Source organism: Lepidochelys kempii, chromosome 25 (assembly GCF_965140265.1).
Source record: "Lepidochelys kempii isolate rLepKem1 chromosome 25, rLepKem1.hap2, whole genome shotgun sequence".
Classification (NCBI taxonomy): domain Eukaryota; kingdom Metazoa; phylum Chordata; order Testudines; family Cheloniidae; genus Lepidochelys; species Lepidochelys kempii.
In genome coordinates, this window is record NC_133280.1 from 3,604,244 (window position 1) to 3,629,807 (window position 25,564).

The following is a 25,564-nucleotide window of genomic DNA, read 5'->3' on the forward strand; positions in this document are numbered from 1 at the left end:
GCCCGTCTTTGTCAAAGCAAAGTGCGTGGTACTGGCCCATGGCTCGCATCTTGCTTGGCCCGCATCACCCTCAGCACCTCTGGGCACACCAGCAAAAGCATCTGCTGCCCTGCAGTGAGCAGCTGATTGCTGAGAGGGCACTGGTGCCAGCAGCTCTCCCTTCACTCTACGGCCCGCAGGGCACTGCTTCTGGGAGCTCGGGGCTCCACTCTGCACTCTGTTTTTGAGCCCGTCCTCCTGACCCGCTGGGGCGTCTTGTGCTAGCCCTGAGACGGACGTACCGACACAGGCCTGCTTGGTGGGGGTGCTCTGGAAGCCCTCATGGCACTTGCAGTGGTAGGAACCAGGTGTGTTCACACAGTCGCCGTGCACGCAGGGGCTGCTGGAACATTCGTCCACATCTGGAAGGAAAAGGGCATGAAGCTGGCAGCCCCCAACCCCTGGGAAGGCAGTGCCAGAGCCCGGTGCTGCTTGGCAGCCCTTCACCAGGGTCCCATGGGGCCGCCTAGCTAAACCCCAGCTCAGGAATAGGAATGTTGTTAGGTCAGCAAGGGCCCGACCCTACCATTTCCTCAGGATCAGCACCACCCTGCCAGGCCAGCGTGAAGGGGCCAGTGAGGTGCAGCAGGTCACACGCACTGCTCTACGGAGACCTGAGTAGAGGAGCCACCTCCGGCCTGTCGTTGCAGAAGCCAGTGAAGCCTGGGGGGTCAGAAAGGCCTCGGTGCCCCGGGCACAGGGGTGGCTGGGCACTATGAGGAGGACTTTGCGGGGCTGCAGCCCAGAGTCGGAAGACCCCAGGGCCCCTCATCCCAGGTGCTGTCTTTGTTGGGGGGGTGGTGTGTGAACAGAGAACAGGTATTTTAGGGCCCTGCCATATTCAGCAACAGGGAACTAAATTGATGGCAACTCTTCCGCCTACCCATGATCAGACTGCAACAGAGGAGGGGGAGTGGCTGCCCCCAGTGTCCCTCGTGGTGCCAGGTACAGCCCCCATGCCACTGCCTCACCCCGCCCCGCGCCGCAGTGCCACAAGAGTGCTGCTCTGCGCTGCTTAATCCCACTAGCTGGGGGCAACCCCAGGACTATTCCATGAAGCTCAGGCTGGGGGTGGGAGGCAGCTGCAAGCACCCCCGAGGCTGCCAGGGCGCCAAGGGGGAGCAGCTGTCTGCGGCAGAGCAGGAGTGGGGCCGGCGGTGCAGCTGGTGCCTGGCCCAGGGGATTCTCTCACCAATGCACTCGCCACGCACGTCCTGCTTGTATCCCATGTTGCATTCGCAGCGGTAGCTGGAGGGGGTGGGGATGCAGCGCCCGTTCAGACACAGGTTGGTGAAGTGCTTGCAGATGTCGATGGTCTGATTTAAGGTGGCAGTCCCTGGAAACCCCAGAGAGAAGAGAGCCTGGAATGGCAGCCTTGAGCGCCCTGCTCCGTTCCCCACACCCGAGAAGCCCGCCGTCTGAGAGAGGGGAGAACACCCCCAGAGGGCACACCTCCCGAAAGGCGTGCTTTTGCATGGGCCTCCCAGCATCACCTGCAACACACCGCGCCTCCCCCACCAGGGACTGCGGGCAGGCCCATCCCCTTCTCCAAGGCACTGACATGGGCAGGGGCACTGTACTCCCAGGGCAGGCCAGCCCAATGAGCTCACTCCAACGCGAGGCCAAGGAGCCAGCACTGGCTTGTCTGCACGGACTCGGCTAAGGAGCTGTCGGAGGATGGAACGGGCTGCAAAGCTGGTTCTAGGGGACCTTGCTGGTCCTGGGCCTTCCCCACCCAACTCTGGAAATCTGGCCAGGCCCCAGCTCGAGTCTTCAGTCACTAGCTGTTGCAGGGCCTCGCCCAGGCCCCATGTGGTCACTACACCAGCAGTCTGGCCAAGCTGTGAGCCTGGCGTAGCAGGGGCTGCTGCAGCTCAGACCTGAAGGGCAGCAGCAAAGGGGCTCTGGCTCCTCATTTCCCAGAGTGCTCTTGTGATCTTTCACCCAAAAGTGCTGGGGACTGGGGGGCAACATCCTGAATGGAGGGGCCAGGAATTAAACAGGCAGGATAACTTTGTGACCAAGACCAACGTTAGCCAATCCAGGTCACGCTTAGGGGGTCTGCACAGCAGCGGGGCATGGGAAATCTCAGGACAGGTGGACCCACCTGCTGGAGTTAGTGCCTGGGACGATCAGCATGGCTGCTGCAGCGCTGGCCACCCAAGTACAATCCCGCCTGCACCCCCGTGCTGAGACTCACACCTCCCCGCTGCAGTGGAGATGTGCCATGAGTACATCCCAACTCCCAGCGAGAGAAGAAGCCGGATTGCTGCTCCCCTCCTCTAGCTGTGGCCCCTGCTCAGTGTGGAGCAGGAGGGCATGGGGGCGCCCCTACAGGACCTTGTCCAGACTAATGACAAAGGCCCAAAGCAGCAGCTTTCAGAGTTATGATGAACAGGTAGCTCCCTGGCTCAGAGCTTGCGTTTCAAGCACCTGCAGACTCAAGCAAATGTCAATTGCCTCATTAGCTACCCTTGGGTCACACTTTTCTTTGCAATGACAAGGGCTAGACGCTGAGGTGCCTATCTGATCCCATGACTCCGATCACCACACACAGCGCAGCAAAGCCCCTCTTGGAGCTGGGAAACCAAACAGAGGGGTGCAGGGCTGCCCCTGCAAGGGGTGACCACCTTTGCTGGCGGCGGAGACCCAACCCCTACCAGCAGGCTCCCAGCCAAGTGTCAGAGCAGACTGTAAGTGACTGGCCCAAGGGCACACAGCACATCAGTGGCAGGGCTGGGATCAGAATCCATGACATCCTGACTCCCCTCCCGATGCTCGCTCCAGCAGCCAGCATCCCACACCCTGTCTGGGCCCTCTGGCTGGTGGAGCTGGGCTCTGCCATGCCATGAGAGGGAGGGGAAGGGGCTGCTGAAGCTCTTTTCCAGTTCTGTAACTAGAAAGACATTTTTGCTGGACGGCAGCCTGCCTCTTTGGGACTCAGAGCCATCCGGAGCTCCTTGCTGTGCCAGGAGATGCCGTGTGATCTGTGTGCTGGGCCCAGCATTCTGCACAGCTTTAGTGTCACATCCCATCAGTCCAGCCATGTCAAAAGAACCCCAGCGTCTGGTAACAGCGCTGTTCCCAGCACGTGTGCAGCTCAGGCAGGCACACCAGGTATGCACACAGCCTGGAAGAGACGCAGCCAAGGTGGTCCAGCGCTAGCAGAAAGGAGATTTAATTTACCAATGCTCGAACTTCCAGGGCCCATCCCAGGAAGCCCCGGGATCCCGCCTTGGCCATTTGCCCCATTTGGTCCAATGCCTCCAGGTCCGCTGATTCCAGGCCCGACACCATTTGGCCCAAACCCAGGAATCCCAGGGAAGCTCCCAGAAAAGCCCGGCACGGCCGGGAGCCCTTCAATGCAGAGCCTGCGGTACTCATCTGAAACGAAACAGCCGCCCGAGCGTCACTCCAACACCGCGGGCCGAGTGTCCCTGCCCGTCTCACGTGGGAGGCAGAGGTAACACTGGCATGAAAGCAACAGTGGCTGGGGCAGGGAAAGCAGGGGCTTGGGGGAGGGTGGGCTGGGAGAGAGCTTTACTCCCCTTCATCAATGAAGCCCAGGTGAGGTGGGTCTTGTGGTCGCATTTGGCCAGTAGCTCCCACATTGCAGCAATAGGAAGAGCTGTCTGCTCTGTGCAGCAGGCATGGGGCTACCCAGGAGGGGCGGGGGGGGGGGGGGGGTAATTTTGCTGCTGCTATTGGTTTTCCAGTGACAGCCCCTGTAAGGAGCTTGGCCCTGCTTTCCGGAGGGGCAGATGTAGGCCCAAGAAGGGGAAGCGCAGTCATGCAGCAAGGCAGAGCTGGAAACAAATTCCAGAGACCCGATTCCCAGCCCTCTGCTGCAGCCCTTCGCTCCTTCTGATCTCTTCCCAAGCCCAGGGAGCCAGGGCAAGGCTGGGGTAGGCTGGGGAGGTTACTGCCCTTGCTGGACCCCTTCTGCTGTTCTTTTCCAAAGGGGGAACGGGTTGGGGGCCCTTACCCCTGAATTCCCTGGCTTTGTGCAATCCAATGCGACCCTCACCGACCTTTCCTCCCAGAAACACTCGCAAGCACAGCTCACGGATGTTAAGAACAGGTCGCACTCAGGGGGGCACTAGTGGCTTTCCCGTTGTGTTGCCTACCGGATCCCCTGACGGGGCACATTTCAGGGGTCTGCCCGATCGCCCAGCAGCGCCCGGAGTCACAGCAGCACTGCATCTTGGTGTACTGGCCCGGGAGCTCCCCAGCGCAGCGCCCGCCGATCAGCGCCGAGAAACATGTGCCAATCCGCTGGTCTGCAACAATGAGAAGCAAGAGGAGCCACAAGTGAATGGGGGGTGGCCTGAGAAGGGAGGGGCCCCTCACCCAGCCCATCAAAATCAACCTCTCCGAGGGAGACAGGAGATCTGTGCAGCAAGAGAGACATATTTCTGGGGCCCACTTCCTCAGGGCTGGATTCTTCTGGCTCCTGAGAACAGCAGCATTTCCCAGTGCCTCCTTCCTGAGCATTTCCAGTTGGAAAGGCCCAATCTTGCTGTGACATGATCTGAATAGAGTATGATCAATCAAACCATTGTTGCTACCACTGTTATATAATTGCAACGAATCTTATACAAAGTGTGACGCATGGCTAGAAAGGGTTAAGCAGCTTGCAGGCTAAATGACCCAGAGCCAACCTTTAGAGACACTAGAAAAGTATGCAAATGGTCATTATGGCCATTCCATGGTAGATAGGCTAGAACCTTTGAAATGCAAACCTGTATTGTTAGAAGTTAGAGGTGATACTAATTATATGTGTGTACTTGTGTCTTGTTAGAGGATAACAATGTAGTCAAACAGTCCCTGTCTATGCTGTATTCTGTTAATTTAGAGATCAAAAGGAAATATTTACATTTAAATGAACTATAAACATGGGATATGGCTGTATTCATCTCCTTTGAAATGTTTAGCAAATCACCTGAGAATGATGGGAAACATGCAATTGCCTTATGTTAATCTGTGTAGCTAATTACCGGCGATGCTTAGGAAATAGGTCTACTTCAAAGTCTCCATGATTGTCTATTATTTCCCTAAAGCCTCCAACCTGTCAAGAAAAGGCCTGGAACTGTATCAAAACCTCTTGGGTCCTGATCCTTTTTATCTCAAATCTGCTTGATGCTTCATGCAGGGGAAGCTTAAGTGATAAGGCTGAGATTTCCAGTTCTAACTGGATCCCCTGAATTTGGACATTGGACTATAACTTATGGACTAATTCTGAAAGAACTCTTTGCAACTACAAAGCTCACTATCTCTACTATGACAGGTTTAAGAGAAGCCGCCGTGTTAGTCTGTATTCGCAAAAAGAAAAGGAGTACTTGTGGCACCTTAGAGACTAACCAATTTATTTGAGCATAAGCTTTCGTGAGCTACAGCTCACTTCATCGGATGCATTATGCAGGGCACTGAATTTAGCCGTATGGAGTGGAAATCTATCAACTTCATGAAAAAACTCATAGGAATGCATCCAATGAAGTGAGCTGTATCTCACGAAAGCTTGTGCTCAAATAAATTTGTTAGTCTCTAAGGTGCCACAAGTCCTCCTTTTCTTTTTATCTCTATTATGAATCTGATCTCAGAACTGTACTCATATCTGTATGTATACTGATCTTTTAACCAATACTCTCTCTCTTTTCTTTTTAAATAAATTTTAGTTTAGTTAACAAGAACTGGCTGTAAGCATGTTTTGGGTAAGAACTGAAATATTCATTAGCCTGGGAGGTAAAGTGTCCGATCCTTTGTGATTGGTAGAACTTTCTTATATGGTGAACAAGATCTACAGTAATCCTCATCATATGTGACTTGGGTGTCTGGGTGGAGGATTGCTTTAAGGGAACTGTGTTGTTGGCTTCTGGGCAACCAGTAAGGTATTTGTGACAGACAGCATGGATTCACCAAGGGAAGGTCATGCCTGACTAATCTAATTGCCTTTTATGATGAGATTACTGGTTCTGTGGATGAAGGGAAAGCAGTGGATGTATTGTTTCTTGACTTTAGCAAAGCTTTTGACACGGTCTCCCACAGTATTCTTGTCAGCAAGTTAAGGAAGTATGGGCTGGATGAATGCACTACAAGGTGGGTAGAAAGCTGGCTAGATTGTCGGGCTCAACGGGTAGTGATCAATGGCTCCATGTCTAGTTGGCAGCCAGTATCAAGTGGAGTACCCCAAGGGTCGGTCCTGGGGCCAGTTTTGTTCAATATCTTCATAAATGATCTGGAGGATGGTGTGGATTGCACTCTCAGCAAATTTGCGGATGATACTAAACTGGGAGGAGTGGTAGATACGCTGGAGGGGAGGGATAGGATACAGAAAGACCTAGACAAATTGGAGGATTGGGCCAAAAGAAATCTGATGAGGTTCAATAAGGATAAGTGCAGGGTCCTGCACTTAGGACGGAAGAACCCAATGCACAGCTACAGACTAGGGACCGAATGGCTAGGCAGCAGTTCTGCGGAAAAGGACCTAGGGGTGACAGTGGACGAGAAGCTGGATATGAGTCAGCAGTGTGCCCTTGTTGCCAAGAAGGCCAATGGCATTTTGGGCTGTATAAGTAGGGGCATAGCGAGCAGATCGAGGGACGTGATCGTTCCCCTCTATTCGACATTGGTGAGGCCTCATCTGGAGTACTGTGTCCAGTTTTGGGCCCCACACTTCAAGAAGGATGTGGATAAATTGGAGAGAGTCCAGCGAAGGGCAACAAAAATGATTAGGGGACTGGAACACATGAGTTATGAGGAGAGGCTGAGGGAGCTGGGATTGTTTAGCCTGCAGAAGAGAAGAATGAGGGGGGATTTGATAGCTGCTTTCAACTACCTGAAAGGGGGTTCCAAAGAGGATGGCTCTAGACTGTTCTCAATGGTAGCAGATGACAGAACGAGGAGTAGTGGTCTCAAGTTGCAGTGGGGGAGGTTTAGATTGGATATTAGGAAAAACTTTTTCACTAAGAGGGTGGTGAAACACTGGAATGCGTTACCTAGGGAGGTGGTAGAATCTCCTTCCTTAGAGGTTTTTAAGGTCAGGCTTGACAAAGCCCTGGCTGGGATGATTTAACTGGGAACTGGTCCTGCTTTGAGCAGGGGGTTGGACTAGATGACCTTCTGGGGTCCCTTCCAACCCTGATATTCTATGATTCTATGACCCAGAGCAGTGGGGTACAGGAGTCTGGTCGAAGGCAAATATACTGGCTACTGGATGAATAGTTTTCTGTTCCCTGAGTGACCAGAGCAGGGGCTGCCCTAGAGAAATCAGGAACCTGCTAGAACCAATTAAGACAGGCAAGCTTATTAAGACACCTGGAGCCAATTAAGAATTTACTAGAATCAATTATGGCACGCAGGCGAATCAGGACACCTGATTTAAAAAGGACCTCCCATCAGTGAGTGGTGGGGGGGTGCACAAGGATCAGGGAGTGACAAGGTGTACAGCTGGAGGACTAAAGAGTACAAGTGTGATCAGGCTTCAGGAGGAAGATCCTGCAGTGAGGATAAAGAAGGTGCTGGGGGAAGACCATGGGGAAGTAGCCCAGGGAGTTGTAGCTGTCACGCAGCTGATACAGGGGATATTGTAGACCGTTGCAATCCACAGGGCCCTGGGCTGGAAGCTGGTGTAGAGGGTGGGTCTGGGTTCCACGCATCCCCCACAACCCCTGATCGGACACAGGAGGGGTTGACCTGGTCTGTGAGAAACACCAGAAGGGAAGGTCTAATTTGGAAAGGGATCTGGCCTGTCCCTGACCCACTAGGTGGGACACTGAGACTGGGGGGATTGTTCTCCATTTCCCCCATGCTGGCCAGTGATGAGGTTAGCTGAGTGAACGGCAGGTTTGAGCCTCTAGCAGAAGCGGCCAAACTGAGGGCTGCTGTGAACCTCTGAGGCGAGCAAATCTGCCAAAAAGCGCAGGATCCCCCAGGGCAGAGGAGGAACTTTGTCACATATTATAGAAGCTGTTTTGTGCTGGTTTGGTAAATCTAAGTATTGGAATATCCACCAGCTTTGGGGATTGTCTGCCCCGTTCTTTGCAGTTCACCCTGAGTGACCTCGGCACGGCCCCCTGGGACTCCGGTCACACTCGGCTAACCCAACATCAGGCTCCTCAAGATCGTACATGTCGTGATCTGCAGCGCAAGGCGATGGAAGTGGTGACTGCTCACCTCCTCTGCCCTCCAAGCCCACAGCAGTAAGCAGGGCCTAAGTTCTACGAGAATGAGGAGTCTGGCTGGAGGGAGATTGAGGCGCTAGAGTACATGGGAAGAGAAGTGGGTTAGCCTGGCCCCTTGCTGGTGTCCCTTCCTGTGTCACGGCCTTCCAAACACACAAGCTAGACTCAGGGCAGGTTTCTTGACTCTGCCATTTGGAGTTCATGAGAGTATTTGCAGGTAACACTCACCATCACAATCGCCCACTCCAAAGACTAAATCTGACCCGGACTCATTCCACGGCTTTCCCAGCCAGAGTTTATGCACAAATGCCAGCTCCAGGGGGAGGTCTGGCTAATACACCCGTAAAACACACTCGGCATTAGCGGCTGAGTTTGGGGAAGGACAAAGGGGCAACGTGGGTTCGATGGACACTTACTCCACAGCAAGAGGAGGTGGCATTCATTAACCCTTCCATGACTGAACAGTATCTCTCCATCCCTTCTTCAGGAATGGGCAGGCCATTTTCAACAATGCTTGAGGCTGGTGAAGAGACCCTCTCTTTGCCTCAGTTTCCCCTCCTGCCTTTGTGTGTTTTGACTGTGAGCTCTATGGGGCATGGACGGTCTCTCTCTGTGTCTGAGCAGCACCCATGTTATGGAGCCCTGACCTTAGCTGGCACCTATGGGCCATACTCGTAATAATACCTTCCACAGCAGCTGGCTTCACCGCCCAGGTTCAGGGCCATGTTCTGGGCCTCTGCAGGGGTTTGGGAGATTTGATTTTTCACACCTGCCTGAAGTTCCTGATTTCAGGCTGGGGTGGACAGGCCCCAAAGCTGGCGATTCTTGCCATACTCGAGCCCCCCAGAAGCAGGGATCAGGCAGCCAAAGGCCCCACCAGGGTCCCAGTCTAGTCCCTACATCACAGATATTCTGAGAAGCTTCCCAGGGAGGCCGGCCAATCACTGTGCCTGGTGCCTCTGCTGGGAGCCCCGTCTGCCTGCTCTACCAGAGCTCTCTGAGGAGCTCTTTCCACTGCCAGCCCACCGTGCCCCGGCTGCCTGCAGCAGCCTGCACGGGCTCTCCAAGGCCTTACCTCCCCACACCACCCCAAGGTCCAACCTCCCATTCTGGCATCTCTGGAATCCCAGATTTGCCCCTACCTGTCGTACCACATCACCGCCTGCTCCGTCCATGCATCAACAGACCCGCCAGCTGGTGCACATGAACCATCTGATCCTGGGGCAGGTGTGGGGCAAACCCGGACCCTGGTGTAAGCTGAAGCAGCCTCAGGGCATCTCTAACTTATGCCAGCTCAAGTAGTTCCACGGGGACAGTTTTGCTGGCTGGGGGACTGGCAGAGCATGTTGCATTCCAGCTCTGCCCTCACATGTCCCCGCAGTGGGGAGAAGGCAGGAGAGACTCACACTGGGGGGATCCTCAAGTGCCCCTCTAGGGCAGCCATGAGCTGCTCTGTCAGTGGTCTCACTGGGGCTGAGGACCTGGCCATATGTGCCTGCGGAGACAAGCCTCATCCTGACGATTATGAACAATACAAGTCAGATGAATGCTATCACACAGGAGCACGTGCAGCTCAGACTGTGGTACAGCTACTCCTGGCCCTGCTGAATCCTGGGGGGCATGTTGCAATTGCTGGACCTACAAAGTTACCCTCAGCTCAACTGCAACCTGTGTGAGCTCAGACTTGGTAAACAGAACCCGGGAGAACAAAGTTACCGAGGCCACGTCTGACCGTACACAAATTCTCTGGTGGACATAAAGGGGGTAAAAGATGCCACCTGCTCACCCTCCTTCGTGAGGGTCTTAAAAAGAGACTTGGAAAAGAAAAATATTCTCCCCGCTCATCCCGCGACCAACCCACACTGCAGCTCATCTCGGCTCCTCTCCACCGCCAGTGGGCAGGAGCAGGCCAGGTGAAGGACTTTCCTCCTGAGAGCGGGCTGGCCGGCCTGCCCTTGTTTAAGGAACCTGGTTTGTTACTTGTGAGTTTAGAAAATCATCACATCACCCTGATGTCCAGTCCTCAGCCCACTGGCGGGGAAACCTAATTTCCCACACCACAGAGGCAGGTAAGAGCCTGCCCTGTTTTCCCTGCCCTTGTGTTGTCTTCTGCCCTCCCTCGTCTCCTATCCTTTCCCTCATTCTCTCCACTTTTCATCGGCTCCTGAAATCAGCCATATGCATTTGTCCACCCCTGCCTTGTCTAAGGAGAATGAACCCAACCAGATGACACTCCTGCCCAGAGCGTGCTCCAGGGTCCAAACAGCAGGTGCCATGCTTGGCCTTCTAGCCAAAGCCAGAGCACCTATTTGTGACGAGCCAGCCAGCCAGTGTTGCAAAGCTGTATTTCCCCCACCTTTTCCATCGTCTCTCTTCTCCACCTGGCCTCCATCTGTCTGTTAGAAACAGGAGAAGTGAATACCCTTCACACATCAGGATCGGAAGTAAAGTTAACCCTTCCCTAGGCTTTTCATCAAAGAAAGGTTGTTCTGAAAATAAGAGTGATATTTTGCCTAAAAAAGGAGAGAGATTTGAAAGGCTTTGATTGTTTGTTTGTTTTGCACAATCTCTCAGTTTCGGTATCAATGCTTGTTTTAATTTCTTTTTCTTTCTTGTGTCTGATCAATAAACTTTCAGTTCTAGAATAAAAGATTTTGGGTTTGCCAAGTAACTGAGCAAACTATGGTCTCTGTAGATCCGCCCCCCCCCTTCCCCCCCAAACCTGTCACTCTGTAATGTGGGACAGTGAAGGAGTTTATAAACACCTTTAACGCCTTAGGCCTTTGAAATCAATATTATACAACAGGCATCTCTGAGCAGCTGTCTAGGCGGGAATCACCAGAGCAGCCAAACATCTATGGAAGAGTCCATCAGGCTTGTGACCAGGTCTTTCCCCAGCGTAGATGTACAGTGTTAGCTTTGCCCGTCTTACTCGGTACCTACTGCCAGCAACTTTCCATACAAGCATTACACAAATCAGGTGCAGGAGATGGAACCAAAATGCAAGTTCACCTGCTATCCCACAGCTTCTCTCTGCTCTGCCCTGGTTCAGAGCTGCCCCAGCACTCTCCGAACAGTCAGACATGCTCCTCGAAGCTCGTGTCAGTGGCCATGTGCCCTGCCCTGCATGCTGACTCACAGTGCCAACTCACACTGAGCAAGGCAGCCTCACCAGCTTCCAGCTCATAATACATCAGAGCACACAAGACACTCCTATCATACGGCAAAAATTCGTCCCTCAGATACACCTAGGCAACTTGCCTTGCAGGGTTGGCACCTTTGGGCACTCCTTGCAGGCCCGGCCAGGCACAGTCATAAGATTTTCACTCACTTTTCTGATTTGACAGGAAAGAGGTGCTGGCAGCAGATACCAGCCATGGCAAGCCAGATGTTCAGCTCCCACAAGTCTCTGTCTCGTGTCCCAGCAATAACGTCAGCTGGGGGTGGGCTCCAACTTGCTGTTCTGCTTGGACTGTCCCCGATCTCTGTGGATGGAGCTGATCAATCCAAAAGCTTCTTCGTGGTTCAGTGTGGATGCAGTTGGATGCTGCATTCTTCTGTACTTCCATGTGAACCTGTGTGCCACGGAGCTCTGCTCCACTGAGCGACTGCTGGGGTGCTCCCTACAGGAACGTGTATTTCAGTAGAGGAAGACGTGTGGCGGTCGATATGCGAAACTCATGAAGTCCTTGGGGATGAAAATGTGCACAGCAGATCTCGCTGTCCCTCCCCTGCTGGGTACCTGGGCACTCCTGTAGCTGGAGACATCGCTGGCAATTAGCGGAGGATGTGTCCACGCTGCAGCTGCCAGGTGTGGCCGCATCTCATGCGTGCCCAAGCTAACTCTGGTGGAGCCGCTGTCAGGCAGTGATGCTTTGTCAGCACAGGTTTCAGTGTGCCCTACTTGCCCTAGGACCTGCCCTGCGTGATAGTGATGACATCACAACACTACTGCAAATGGCGGTGACGTCATACTGGGCTGGTTCCTGCCCCATCATAATCCACAGGGGTTTTGCCATTGGCTGTAGAGACGCTGTGTGGTGAAGTGCTGCCAGAGGCTCACAAGACCCAGAAACACTTTCCAGTTCTATGAGCCTTGCAAAAGCCGTGACAGTCGGGCCTGGGCCTGGGGTGCGGGGCTGGGTGGCTGGTAGCCCAGGGCTTGGGATGGGGGTCAATGCTGCACCTGCCCAGATTGGCCTGGGTTGAGAAAGTGTCCTCTAAGGAACAGTTCAACTCTTCAGCTAATTCAGCTCCGTTCCCTGGTTTATGAAGCAAACTAATGAGGGGGAATCCCGTCGGATCGGGTTTTAGGAGTTTTACAGCTACCTGTGCCAGCAAGTTGACATTCCCCTGAAATTTAATTGGAATTAATTGCACTGGGGCGTTTGATCTTTGTTTCTATGTAAATTTCATCTCTAATCCCAGCTCTGAGACTTGCAGAGAACAGTGACCCCTTTTTAAAGTCAAAGGGATTAAGCCAACTGGGCCTTTTATCAGACACTTTCTTTTAACCATTTCATTGCACTGGCCCCAGAATGAATCACTTCTTGTGGATGGGGCATTTCCTCTGGCACAGGAGACCGCAGATTGAGATAAAGGGAGAGCAGTTTTCAGACTAAGGGCTTGGGGAAAGCCTACAGGTGCAGAGGAGCACGCGGTTCGGACAGAGACATCCCTTGGGGAGGATCTATTAATAGAGATTCTCTATGTCCTAGTAAGGAGGAGAGGATGGAAGACGATAAAATATGGGTAGGATCTGATGAGAAATAGACAAATAAAAAAAAGTCCCATTCAATTACATCATGTAATGGCAGACAGCTAAAAAGTGACAATCATTTAAAGTGTTTATATACAAATGCTAGAAGTCTAAATAATAAGATGGGTGAACTAGAGTGCCTCCTATTAAATGAGGATATTGATATAATAGGCATCACAGAAACTTGGTGGAATGAGGATAATCAATGGGGCACAGTAATACCAGGGGACAAAATATATTGGAAGGACAGAACAGACCGTGCTGGTGGGGGAGCGGCACTATATGTGAAAGAAAGCATCAAATCAAATGAAGTAAAAATCTTAAATGAACTAAACTGTACCACAGAATCTCTCTGGAGAAAAATTCCCTGCTTGAATAATAAGAATATAGCAATAGGGATATACTATCAACCACCTGACCGGGATGGTGATAGTGACTGTGAAATGCTCAGGGAAGCTATAAAAATAACAAAATAATAATGGGGGATTTCAACTATCCTCATATTGACTGTTTACATGTCACCGCAGGACGGGATGCAGAGATAAAGTTTCTTGACACCTTAAATGACTGCTTCTTGGAGCAGCTAGTCCTGGAACTCACAAGAGGAGAGGCAATTCTTGATTTAGTCCTAAGTGGAGCACAGGATCTGGTCCAAGAGGTGAATCTAGCTGGACCGTTTGGTAATAGTGACCATAATATAATTAAATTTAACATCCCTGTGGCAGGGAAAACACCACAGCAACCCAGCATGATAGCATTTAATTTCAGAAAGGAGAACTACACAAAAATGAGGAAGTTAGTTAAACAGAAATTAAAAGGTACTGCACCAAATGTGAAATCCCTGCAAGCTGCATGGAAAGTTTTTAAAGACACAATAACAGAGACTCAACTCAAATGTATACTCCAAATTAAAAAACATAGTAAGAGAGCAAAAAAAGTGCCACCATGGCTAACCAACAAAGTAAAAGAACCAGTGAGTGGCAAAAAGGCATCCTTTAAAAAGTGGAAGTTAAATCCTAGTGAGGAAAATAGAAAGGAGCAAGCAAAGTGTAAAAATATATTTAGGAAGGCCAAAAAAGAATTTGAAGAACAGCTAGCCAAAGACTCAAAAAATAATAGCAAAAAAAATTTTTTTTAAAGTACATCAGAAGGGGCCACTGGACAATCAAGATACTAAAGGAGCACTCAAGGACGATAAGGCCATTGTGAACAAACTAAATTAATTCTTTGCATTGGTCTTTCTGGCTGAGGATATGAGGGTGATTCCCAAACCTGAGCCATTCTTTTTAGGTGACAAATCTGAGGAACTGTCCCAGATTGAGGTATCATAGAGGAGTTTTGGGGACAAACTGATAAACTAAAAAGTAATAAGTCACCAGGACCAGACCATATTCACCCAAGAGTTCTGAAGAAACTCAAATGTGAAATTGCAGAAATGCTAACTGTGGTTTGTAACATTTAAATCAGCTTCTGCACCAAATGACTGGAGGATAGCTAATGTGACACCAATTTTTAAAAAGGGCTCCAGAGGTGATCCCGGCAACTACAGGCCAGTAAGCCTGACGTCAGTACTGGGCAAATTGGTTGAAACTATAGTAAAGGACAGAATTATTAGGCACATAGCTTAACATAATTTGTCGAGGAAGAGTCAACTTGGTTTTTGTAATGGCAAATCATGTCTCACCAATTCACTAGAATTCTCTGAGGGGGTTAATGATCATGTGGACGAGGGGGATCCAGTGCATATAGTGTACTTAGATTTTCAGAAAGCCTTTGACAAAGTCCCTCACCAAAGGCTCTTAAGCAAAGTAAGCTGTCATGGGATAAGAGGGAAGGTCCTCTCATGGATCAGCAACTGGTTAAAAGAAAGGAAACAAAGGGTAGAAATAAATGGTCAGTTTTCAGAATGGAGAGAGGTAAATAGTGGTGTCCCTCAGGTGTCTGTACTGGACCCTGTCCTATTTAACATGTTCATAAATGATCTGGAAAAAGGGGTAAACAGTGAGGTGGCAAAATTTGCAGATGATATAAAACTACTCAAGATAGTTAAGTCCGAGGCAGACTGCAAAGTGCTACAAAGGGATCTCACAAAATGGGGTCACTGGGCAACAAAATGGCAGATGAAATTCAATGCTGATAAATGCAAGGTAATGCATACTGGAAAACATAATCTCAACTAGACATATAAAATGATGGGGTCTAAATTAGCTGTTACCACTCAAGAAAGATCTTGGAGTCATTGTGGATAGTTCTCTGAAAACATCCACTCGATGTGCAGCGGTAGTTAAAAAGCAAATAGAATGTTGGGAATTGTTAAGAAAGGGATAGATAATAAGAGAAAATATTATATTGCCTCTGTATAAATCCATGGTACGCCCACATCTTGAATACTGTGTGCAGATGTGGTCGCCCCACCTCAAAAAAGAAATATTGAAATTGGAAAAGGTTCAGAAAAGAGCAACAAAAATGATTAGGGGTATGGAGCAGCTTCTGTATGAAGAGAAATTAATAAGATTGGGACTTTTCAGTTTATAAAAGAGACAACTAAGGGGGGATATGACAGAGGTCTAAAATATCGTGACTGGTGTGGAGAAAGTAAATAAGGAAGTGTTATTTACTCCTTCTCATAACACAAGAATCAGGGGTCATCAAATGAAATTAATAGGCTACATGTTTAAAACAAACAAACAAAAGGAAATATTTTTTCACACAACGCACAGTCAGCCTTTGGAACTCTTTGCCAGAGGATGTTGTGAAGGCCAGGATCATAACAGGGTTAAAAAAAGAACTAGATACGTTCATGGAGGATAGGTCCAGCAATGGCTATTACCCAGGACTGGCAGAGACGGTGTCTCTAGCCTCTGTTTGCCAGAAGCTGGGAATGGGAGACAGGGACGGATCACTTGAGAGCATGGAAAATCAGCAGGCAACATAGGGGACTGGGAGCCAGGAATTGCTGGTGACACTGACTCACCTCCACAGGGCTTGCACTGGTTCTGTGGATGAAGGGAAAGCAGTGGATGTATTGTTTCTTGACTTTAGCAAAGCTTTTGACACGGTCTCCCACAGTATTCTTGTCAGCAAGTTAAAGAAATGTGGGCTGGATGAATGCACTATAAGGTGGGTAGAAAGTTGGCTAGATTGTCGGGCTCAACGGGTAGTGATCAATGGCTCCATGTCTAGTTGGCAGCCGGTGTCAAGCGGAGTGCCCCAGGGGTCGGTCCTGGGGCTGGTTTTGTTCAATATCTTCATAAATGATCTGGAGGATGGTGTGGATTGCACTCTCAGCAAATTTGCGGATGATATTAAACTGGGAGGAGCGGTAGATACGCTGGAGGGCAGGGATAGGATACAGAAGGACCTAGACAAATTGGAGGATTGGGCCAAAAGAAATCTGATGAGGTTCAATAAGGATAAGTGCAGGGTCCTGCACTTGGGACGGAAGAACGCAATGCACAGCTACAGACTAGGGACTGAATGGCTAGGCAGCAGTTCTGCGGAAAAGGACCTAGGGGTGACAGTGGACGAGAAGCTGGATATGAGTCAGCAGTGTGCCCTTGTTGCCAAGAAGGCCAATGGCATTTTGGGATGTATAAGTAGGGGCATAGCGAGCAGATCGAGGGACGTGATCGTCCCCCTCTATTCGACATTGGTGAGGCCTCATCTGGAGTACTGTGTCCAGTTTTAGGCCCCACACTACAAGAAGGATGTGGATAAATTGGAGAGAGTCCAGCGAAGGGCAACAAAAATGATTAGGGGTCTGGAACACATGACTTATGAGGAGAGGCTGAGGGAGCTGGGATTGTTTAGTGGAAGAGAAGAATGAGGGGGGATTTGATAGCTGCTTTCAACTACCTGAAAGGGGGTTCCAAAGAGGGTGGATCTAGACTGTTCTCAGTGGAAGCAGATGACAGAACGAGGAGTAAGGTCTCAAGTTGCAGTGGGGGAGGTTTAGGTTGGATATTAGGGAAAACTTTCTCACTAGGAGGGTGGTGAAACACTGGAATGCATTACCTAGGGAGGTGGTGGAATCTCCTTCCTTAGAAGTTTTTAAGGTCAGGCTTGACAAAGCCCTGGTGGGATGATTTAATTGGGGATTGGTCCTGCTTTTGAGCAGGGGGTTGGACTAGATGACCTCCTGAGGTCCCTTCCAACCCTGATATTCTATGATTCTATGGTTCTATGGTGTAATACCATGTGCATGCAGACAGGTGCTGAGGCTCTGGTCAGGGCAGGTAATGATTGGTGTGTCTTTACCTACCTGGCTGGATTGAGTGGTAAATGTTCACCCAGCATTTGGGAGGTAAGGATCATTATTAAACAGCTGTCTCTCGTTCTGCCTGTGGGCAAGGCTCCTCTGTTTTGACCCAGACTAGGCCAGGCTCAGGGGAGTGCTGGGAAAGGCTGCAAGTCTCACCATTCCTCACACTCCAGCCCCGGAAAAAGTTAACTACGGGAAGGGCCCTGGGGTGGCCCAGCGCTCTCTTTTACAACTTACCTAGATCTGGAGGGATGGTGCCTCTGAATGACTGCTGCACCCAAACGCATTGCCAGGAGATCATGCTGTGTTTGGGGAGGACACTCCCCCCTCCTGGCCCCCACCCCACTCGTCTGTGGGATTCTCCCCGTCGGCACAGCTGCCCTGCACCATGACAGCTGGTCAGTAGGCTGCAGCTGGCGTTCATCCCTGCAGGCCAGGCGAGGTTGTATGGCAGTGACAGCTGTGCTGGGGCACAGAGCACCATGCGTCCGTGCAGTGCCGGGAGCGACACAGCCCCGGGAAGCGTGGAGGCACTCGGTGCAGTAAACTCAGATGCCTTCGCTCAGCTCCGGAAGCGGCTGTGGCACGTAAAACTATCTCTGAGAAACTAATGTAATCCCTACTTGGCCTGTCTTACTCACAGACACACGGCTGATCCCTGGCCTCTTGGCAGGACCACCCGCAGTTCAGGAGCCACAAGACCACGGCCTGTGTGGTGTTATTCCGCCTGAGTTACACAGCCATTAATTTGACAGGTTTGCATGGTAATCTCAGTACAGCAAGTAATATTGAAGGCAAAAAAAAGTCCCAAAATAGCACATAGGCTCAGACAAAGCAGGATGAGAGAGACAGAGTTGAACCTGTTTCCTTAACTTTAGCAGCACCCCAGTTTGGGGAGGGGTGATGGAACGGTTGTGGTTGTTTGGAAAATACTAGCAGGAAGGCTCCCAGGGAATTTGAGATTTCTTGCGTGCAAGGTGGGAATGGAAGTGCATTGACACCTACAGCATATTGCTCAGAGTCATGGAATCTGGCAAGGGACTGCACGTGTCTGGGGTTTGCTTTTCTTTATTGCACTGCTGCTCAAACCACAGAACTGCTCAGATGTCAACATTTCCTGCGCAGGTGGCAAAACAAAGCCAAGAGCCTGTCCTGGGGAGCAGCACAGCTGGGCGGGAAACAGTTTTCCCAGCCCATGAAACATCAAGATTTCAAACATTTTCCCATTCTGCACTGGGACAAAGCTGAGACCTTGCACAGCTTTTCGCAAGAGAGCGAGAGACACCGCGGAATAGCTAGGGCACTCACCAGGAAGGAGGAGCCCTCCAGGTTCACGCCCCTGCTCCAAATCTGTCAGACAGAGACTTAAAGCTCATCTCCTAAATGCCTGATAGGTGCACCAAGCACCACTCTCTTGGCTCTGCTAAGGTAGTGTAAGCAGAGTCAGGATGAGCTCCACCCTGACATCTGGTGGTGAGGTGTGGCAAGTTGTGGAAAAGAACTTCTGGGGCTGACCTCATTTGCATAGGCACACCCACCCCGCCTAGAATGAGGCCATAGCTGCCCAAATGGTCACTTTGGCTGTTCCTTATGGTGCACCAGCATTAAGACTCCCACAACTATGAGCTGGAATCACTGAGCACTGTGTCAAGTAGTGGGGAGCCAGAAGATCTAGAGTGCAGTGGTGTTGTTTGTGGATAGGCTGGCGGAGCGGAGCCCTCTGGGGCAGTCAGCTTCAGATCATGTAAGGTGCCCATTACCTTTTCCTCCCCCGCCCCACCCTGGCACATTTTTAGCCAGACTGGGGAGTAACACTCTGCAGATGAACTTTTGAACTCTGGGGCTGGACTTTTTGGACTTTGGGTGATTTGTGGATTGCTGGACTCAAGAGATGTTTGAGTTCTAGGACTCAAGAACCCGAGGGAAAGGACGTGGCCCAGTTTGCTGGGGTGGGTCTTTGCTCATGGTTTGGTTAATGAACACTAGTTGTGGTGTTTCCCCAATTTAATGCTGATGTCGTTTACCTCATGTTATTAAAGATTCTCTGCTACACCGAGACAAGAGGGGAAGTATTTCCTCTTTGAGGCGTCCAGGGGGTGTGTAAGATTTTCCCAGGTCACTGAGTGGGGGCTTGAGCCGGTTTTGCATTTGCTTTGATGAAAGGGAACCCCTGTGCACTGAACCCGGCCCTTGCTGCTATCAACTCGGCTGCCAGAAGAGTTACAGTAGCTCCCTCAGGGTGGTTCTGATCAGAAAGTCCATCCTGGACTGACGAAGCTTCCCAGTTGAAACGGGTTCAAACCTGCGCAAAGTTTTGGTTTCACCAAAGTGGCGTTTTCTGATGAAAGCCTGTTTAGTTGAAAAGTTCTCACCCACCTCCAGCTAGGATGGTGCTGACAGGGGAGCAAGCGGCAATGTTCTGTCACCCCTTTCTGGACATCTCTTTGCTTTCAGATACTTTCACTCCAAACAGAGCCCCTCCCCTGGTTCTCACCCCTGCTCCTTTAGCTGGATGGCTAACGGCTGAATGAGACAAACACTCCAAATTGCCTGTGAAACAACAGTCCAAAAAGTGTGAAATTGGTGTTAGCGAGCGACTCAGACCCTTTCTGCGGGGAGTGACTGTGAATGCCCCCATCAGGAGAGCTGTCACATTGACAGACCAGACCTTGACTCCTGCCTGTCCACAGGCTGACTCTGTGTGACAGGGTTCAGTGAATGCACGCTGAGGAGCCCGTATTGTTCCTATGAAGATTTCATTGCATGGACGCAGAGCAGAGAGTTGTACCACATCAGCATTACCGAATGGGAAAAGCCCCAGCAATACATTGTGTCAAAAACAGAGGACCAGGTGCAGCAGCAGTAATTTTCCACTTTACACATTTTTCATCCCTTTTGTTTTTTTAGTGCTTGAATGGCTCCCTGGTTTGCAGCAGGACTTGGAAATTGGGAAGGGAGAGTGCTGTGGGCTCAGGGTGCTGTCTTATGCGGACACCATGACAATCTGTTCAGATTCAGCCAAGTTCGAAGGAGCTGAAAATCACCATTCCCAGCCCACACTAGGCTCACCAGAGCTTGCTGATGACTGCTGCCAAGAGGGCTCAGGATTCCATCCGCACTGAGCATGCCCCCAGCTCCCGAGAGCCACATGCAGAACTGAGCCACCCGAGGACGGACAAACAGAAACAATCCTCCTTCTCTCCGTCTTTCCATCCCTCACAGCACGATTTGGCTTGAGGGACGGAGTGCTGTGCTGGGAGACAGGAGAACATGGGTTCTACGTTCAGCTGTCCTACCAATGAGGGTTAGTAATTATGTGTCCTTCACAGCACTCATTAGTGAGGAAGGCCTCACAGCCCAGTATGAGATTGCACCCAATGGGAACAGAGTCTAGACCTGTAATCTGGCAGATCTATGTGTCAACTGCTTAAAGAGAGCTTCTCTCAGACTCTGCCATGGCCAGTGACTCCCACGATGCAGCAACTTCCTGAACCACGCAGGGAGGCGGCAGTGCATCGTGGTATGTGTCGTCTGACCAGGGAGCCTGGCCCTAGTGAAGGGGGGCACCTGTATTACAGCTCCCCTTGGGGTCATTATAGAGCAGACAGAAAATAAATCCTGCCTGACCTGGCCAGGACAGATCCAGCCCCCTTCCCCTCCGCTTCCCCCCAAGGCCCCACCCCCCCGGGCAGGCCAGTGTGGAGCCGTGCGGACCATCCACCTGCCCGTGATGCGGAGGGGCTGAGAGCAGCCCCCTGCCTGTGTCCCTGCCCTTGGGGCTCCCCACCCAGCCCAGGGCAGATGGAGGTGGAGGGTCTGTGACTCCGTGCTGGCTCCCCACAGCTGCCCGTGTGGCTCTCCCCGATCTGGCTCTGGCTGGGGGTGGGAAGGGGACTCCCTGGCCCTGGTCCGGCTTCCAGGTTGGCCAGGGGTGGGGCCTTGTGGGGAAAAGAGGGGTGGGGGCAGGGCCTCGGGCTGGGGGAGGATGTCCCATTTTGGGAAGGCTCTGGCACCCTTGACTGAAAGTTACCCTGCAATGGAACTTCAGTCAATAATTCTGTTGATGATGCCCAAGAAGAAACAGAGTCCAGCTCACTCTCTCTTAGCTCAAGTTGTCAGTGCTAACAGTAAAAAAGCAGGAAAAGCTAACAAACTACAGGTCTGACTCCGAATGCAGGGGAGGCGGTTGGGTGGGAGCACAGCCACATCCCAGAGCAGAAACGCACTTGAAGGTGATTTCCAGTTTGAAAATTGTTCTTTTAAAGTTCTCTGTTTGCAAAACAGATTCTACAGTAAAGCAGCTCAAGGGAGTCACCAGCCTTCTGGAAATGGTGTTGGCAGGAGTCTCTTTTGTGAGTTTAAACAAATGGTGTGAGGGTGAGGAACCAGTACCACAAAAGTCATATTCCTGTATGACTTCTAGCCATAGTCTTCCTTCAAACGCAGCTGAGTGGGCTTTCAATAAGTGTTTAATTTAAAAAAAATCTTACAGACTTTTCACCACGTCAGCTGCTGTTTGTTCACTCTGTTTGTTTCGCCCAGAAAAGATAATGAAAACAGACTAGTCAGTTTCACGCTTTGGCTGTCCTGCCTCGCTCAGTGCTGCCCTGTTTGGGGGCAAACACTGCAGGACAATATGTAAATTCAACCAGAAAATAATTTACCTTGATGAAAAATGTGAAAAAAGTTACTGTGGCCATTCATAGAGTCACAGATTCCAAGGCCTCAGTGATCTAAAATGTTCCCCTGTATCAAGCGTTACTGCCCAGCAGGGTAGGGAACCCTGCAGCTAGTTCCTGTCTGAGTGCTGGGAAGCGGCTGTGGGAGTTGGAACAGGGTCTCAGACACTCTCTGCTTACTCTGCACACATGTGACTCTCAATGGGGGCCACTTTATCTATTAATATTAGCTTTTGCAAAATCTTTATTCTGTTTATTTTATTAAATATAAATAGTGGGTTTTGACTCATAGAATCATAGAATCATAGAATATCAGGGTTGGAAGGGACCCCAAAAGGTCATCTAGTCCAACCCCCTGCTCAAAGCAGGACCAATTCCCAGTTAAATCATCCCAGCCAGGGCTTTGTCAAGCCTGACTCCCTAACACGCTCTCTAAATGAATGTAAAAAACTCCAAATAAAATAAACTGCTTTCAAAATCTGGAATGTGAGGCACAGACCCCACACGGATGTCTGCACAAGTTGTCAGAAAAAATACTGTCTGTCCCAAACTGTGACAGCACATGAACAGCCCATGTTCGCTCAGGGGACTGCTCCTGCATGATGTTTTGACTTTAGATTCAGTCACAGACCACTAGAGCCAATTAGGCTTTAAACTATTTTTAAATCTTGGGATCCTGATTCTATTTACTTTTCATTTCATGAATCATTTGACAAGTGTGAAAGTCGTTAAATGTCTACATTTCTCATCCAAAAAGCATTCAAACACCTCCCGCCCCTCCCCTCCCCCCCCACACACTGACTTGCATACGTCAACATGTGTGATCTAAGGAAGAAAGGAATTTCATTTTTGTCAAAATCTATTAGCCCCTCTAACAAGGTGACTGTATGGTACATTTTATATTTGCTTTTCGTGACAGAAACATGATCAGTTTTAGTCCAGGTTCGATGGCTCTAAAACAGGGCTTCCAACAGTGAACTTTACTGCGTAGTTTCCATCACCCCAACAACGACCCCATCTCTGCCTCATTTGCAAAGAGTGCTCATTTTAAGTAACTCTGTCTTTGCTCTGCTCAAGATGAATGAACTTCTAGCACTTTGAGACAGATTATGGACTTCATCTCTATTACAGGAAGTGTCCCTACAGAGAAGAAGTAATGAGAGAGATGATGTGTTTATAATAGAAACTATTGTCTGTTCCTCAGAGAAATGGACTATCATACATTTACAAGGGTTGGGGGGGAAATTTCCATGTGTTAAACACACAGGATTCACTCCAGACTCCAAGGCTTGTACGTAGGACAGGACCCAAGTATAGGAAAATCTTCCCTGAATTCCTGTCAGTTATTCTGTAAGGGGTATAGGGAACAGATATGCCTTGAATGATTAATAACTATTCATTCCTCCTGGCCCTCAAAAATTAGAAAAGCCATCCATCTCTGTTTATCCCCAAATAGGATCCTCCTAGTAAAGACAATACAAACATTGTTCACATCATGTGAGATACTTTGACTTTGTCCACACTGGAACCTAAACGACAAAACTTTTGTCATTCAGAGGTGTGGAAAAAATATCCCCTCCCTGAATGACAAAATTTTTGCCGATGCAAAGCACCTGTGTGAACAGCGCTTTGTCGGCAGGAACGCTCTCCTGCTGACAAAGGGGCCGCTGTTCGTTGGGGTGGAAGATTTTTGTCGGCTGCACACCTTTAGCGGTACTGCCATAGTGGCAGAGCCCTGTCGCCAAAAGGTGTGTAGTGTAGACAAAGCCCTTGTCTACGGACCCACAGAGCAACTCCAGTTAGGAATTCCAGTCCCCAAGAATAGAAACTAAAACGGCTAGATGAGATGATTGTTAATCAGGGCTGGCCTTACCATGAGGTGACCCAGAGTGTAGAAAATTGTGTCTGCAGCTGGCGCATCTGTAGTCTCTCTGCTCTAGATGCACAGAGATGGGGGAGCGCTGTGCTGGAGGGAGGAGGGCACAAGAGACAGAACAGGCAGGCAGGAGAAAAGGTGAGAGGGAATCACAGAAAGCAGCAGGAATTGCTGGGAGAGACAGAGGAGGAGCCTCTTATGTACCTCTCTAGCACCCCAGGAGCCTGGACTGATTAACCCCAGCTTCTCAGGGAGCTTCCTGTTTCCTGTAGCTTCCCTGAACCCACTTGAGGAGAACAGGCAGTCAACTGAAGTAATAGGAGCCAGTGAGGCCCTTAAGACGTTGATATCGTCCCTCGCTCAGGCCCTGCTACTAGCCTGCTTAATTGTCCCCTTCAATTGAGTGTTGGGAGCCACTAATGCTCGCACAGAACAGCGGTCATGAGCGCAAGAAGAAAACGCCCCTCTGGGACAGCATTCAGAAAAAAAAAAGAAAGCAAAGGAAACTTTTCTATCTAAGCAGGAAGGAGCTCTCCTGAGATACATAGACACAAATGTTCACAGTGAGCCTTCCAGCCCAGGTGATTCCATTTTCCTCTGCCACTCTTCTCCCACGAACAGTTCCTGTCATAGCATTATCCTCCATAATGGCAACTATGGCATCATCTATCTTCCCAGAAACACACATAACTTCAAATTTCTGTGTGGCTTACTGTTATGGCATGACATACTGTTTGAAATAAATGTTGTAAGCAAGAGACTCCAAGGTGTTGACCTTGATATATCTGGAGCAATGGAACAACTGGACAAAGCAAAGTCATACCTACAGTCTTACGGGTCAGATGAGGGATTTCAGAACGTTCTGAAGAGTGTACAGAAGTTGGCAGATGAACTTCACACTGAAGCTATTTTCCCACCATTCAAGAATACAAGAGTCACCAAAGAAGAAGACATTTTGATTACGAGGCACGGGATAAGCCCGTAAGAGACCCCAAACAACAATTCAAAGTTGAATTCTTTAACCCGGTGCTAGATCGTGCAATACAGTCAGTTGAAGAACATTTCATGCAGCTCAAGGAACACAGCAGTATATTTGGGATGTTGTCTGATATTCCAAAGCTCCTCACTATACCTGAAGAAGACCGACACCAGCAATGCAGGGCATGTGAGACAGTGTTGACATGTGTGATGTTGATGCGAGTGATTTAGGGGATGAACTGAAAGCCCTTTCAAGACACATTTCAGCAGGATCAACTCCAAAGGCTGTTTTGGAATATATGTGGACAAATAAGATGACCACCCTCTTTCCAAACGTTTTTGTTGTTCTGCGCATACTGCTAACACTTCCTGTAACAAATGCCAGTGGAGAACACAGCTTCTCCAAGCTGAAGTTAATAAAGAGACTCGGATGCAATCTTCTCTTGATGCTGATCATCTGTGGTGGCCTTTAACCTTAGTCTCATCTCAAGCTCTTTCCACCTATGGAATGCTCTCTCGTGATTTGCTGCTTTTTCATGGCATGCCAGATTTCTAGACAGATTTTTCCAGTCCTTTGTTCCTGTAGAACCCACAGTGGCTGGAACATTAGACTGGAAGAGTTTGCAAAAAAACAGTATGCAGCGTTCTGGGTTTTTGAGTACATAAGCCATGGCCTCTCCACTTTGACACCATTGGGGATTTCACACCAGTAATGTGTTGGATGGAAACTTCTGTTTTCATTGTCTTTGGGGAACATGAAGTTTTTCACTTGCTGTGGTCCATGCAGTGCAA

At 50.0% G+C, this 25,564-nt stretch overlaps 1 protein-coding gene across 11 annotated transcripts in view; it reads right to left on the reverse strand.

Moving 5' to 3' along the window:
- The window catches only part of FBN3 (fibrillin 3), a 312,259-nt gene that overhangs the window by 107,552 nt on the left and 179,143 nt on the right, over positions 1-25,564 (reverse strand). For 10 of the 11 annotated variants that reach the window (XR_012156160.1, XM_073323920.1, XM_073323921.1 and 7 more), the window contains 4 exons: positions 4,167-4,319; positions 3,226-3,423; positions 1,232-1,375; positions 282-401 (listed from right to left, as the gene is read on the reverse strand). Coding sequence is in view for 10 of the 11 variants with exons in the window: in XM_073323920.1 (XP_073180021.1) it covers positions 282-401; positions 1,232-1,375; positions 3,226-3,423; positions 4,167-4,319 (615 nt within the window). In the remaining variant the exon portion in view is untranslated. Of the gene's footprint in view, positions 1-281; positions 402-1,231; positions 1,376-3,225; positions 3,424-4,166; positions 4,320-11,231; positions 11,313-25,564 lie in introns of those variants that run through there. The other variant, XM_073323926.1, reaches the window with a different exon arrangement.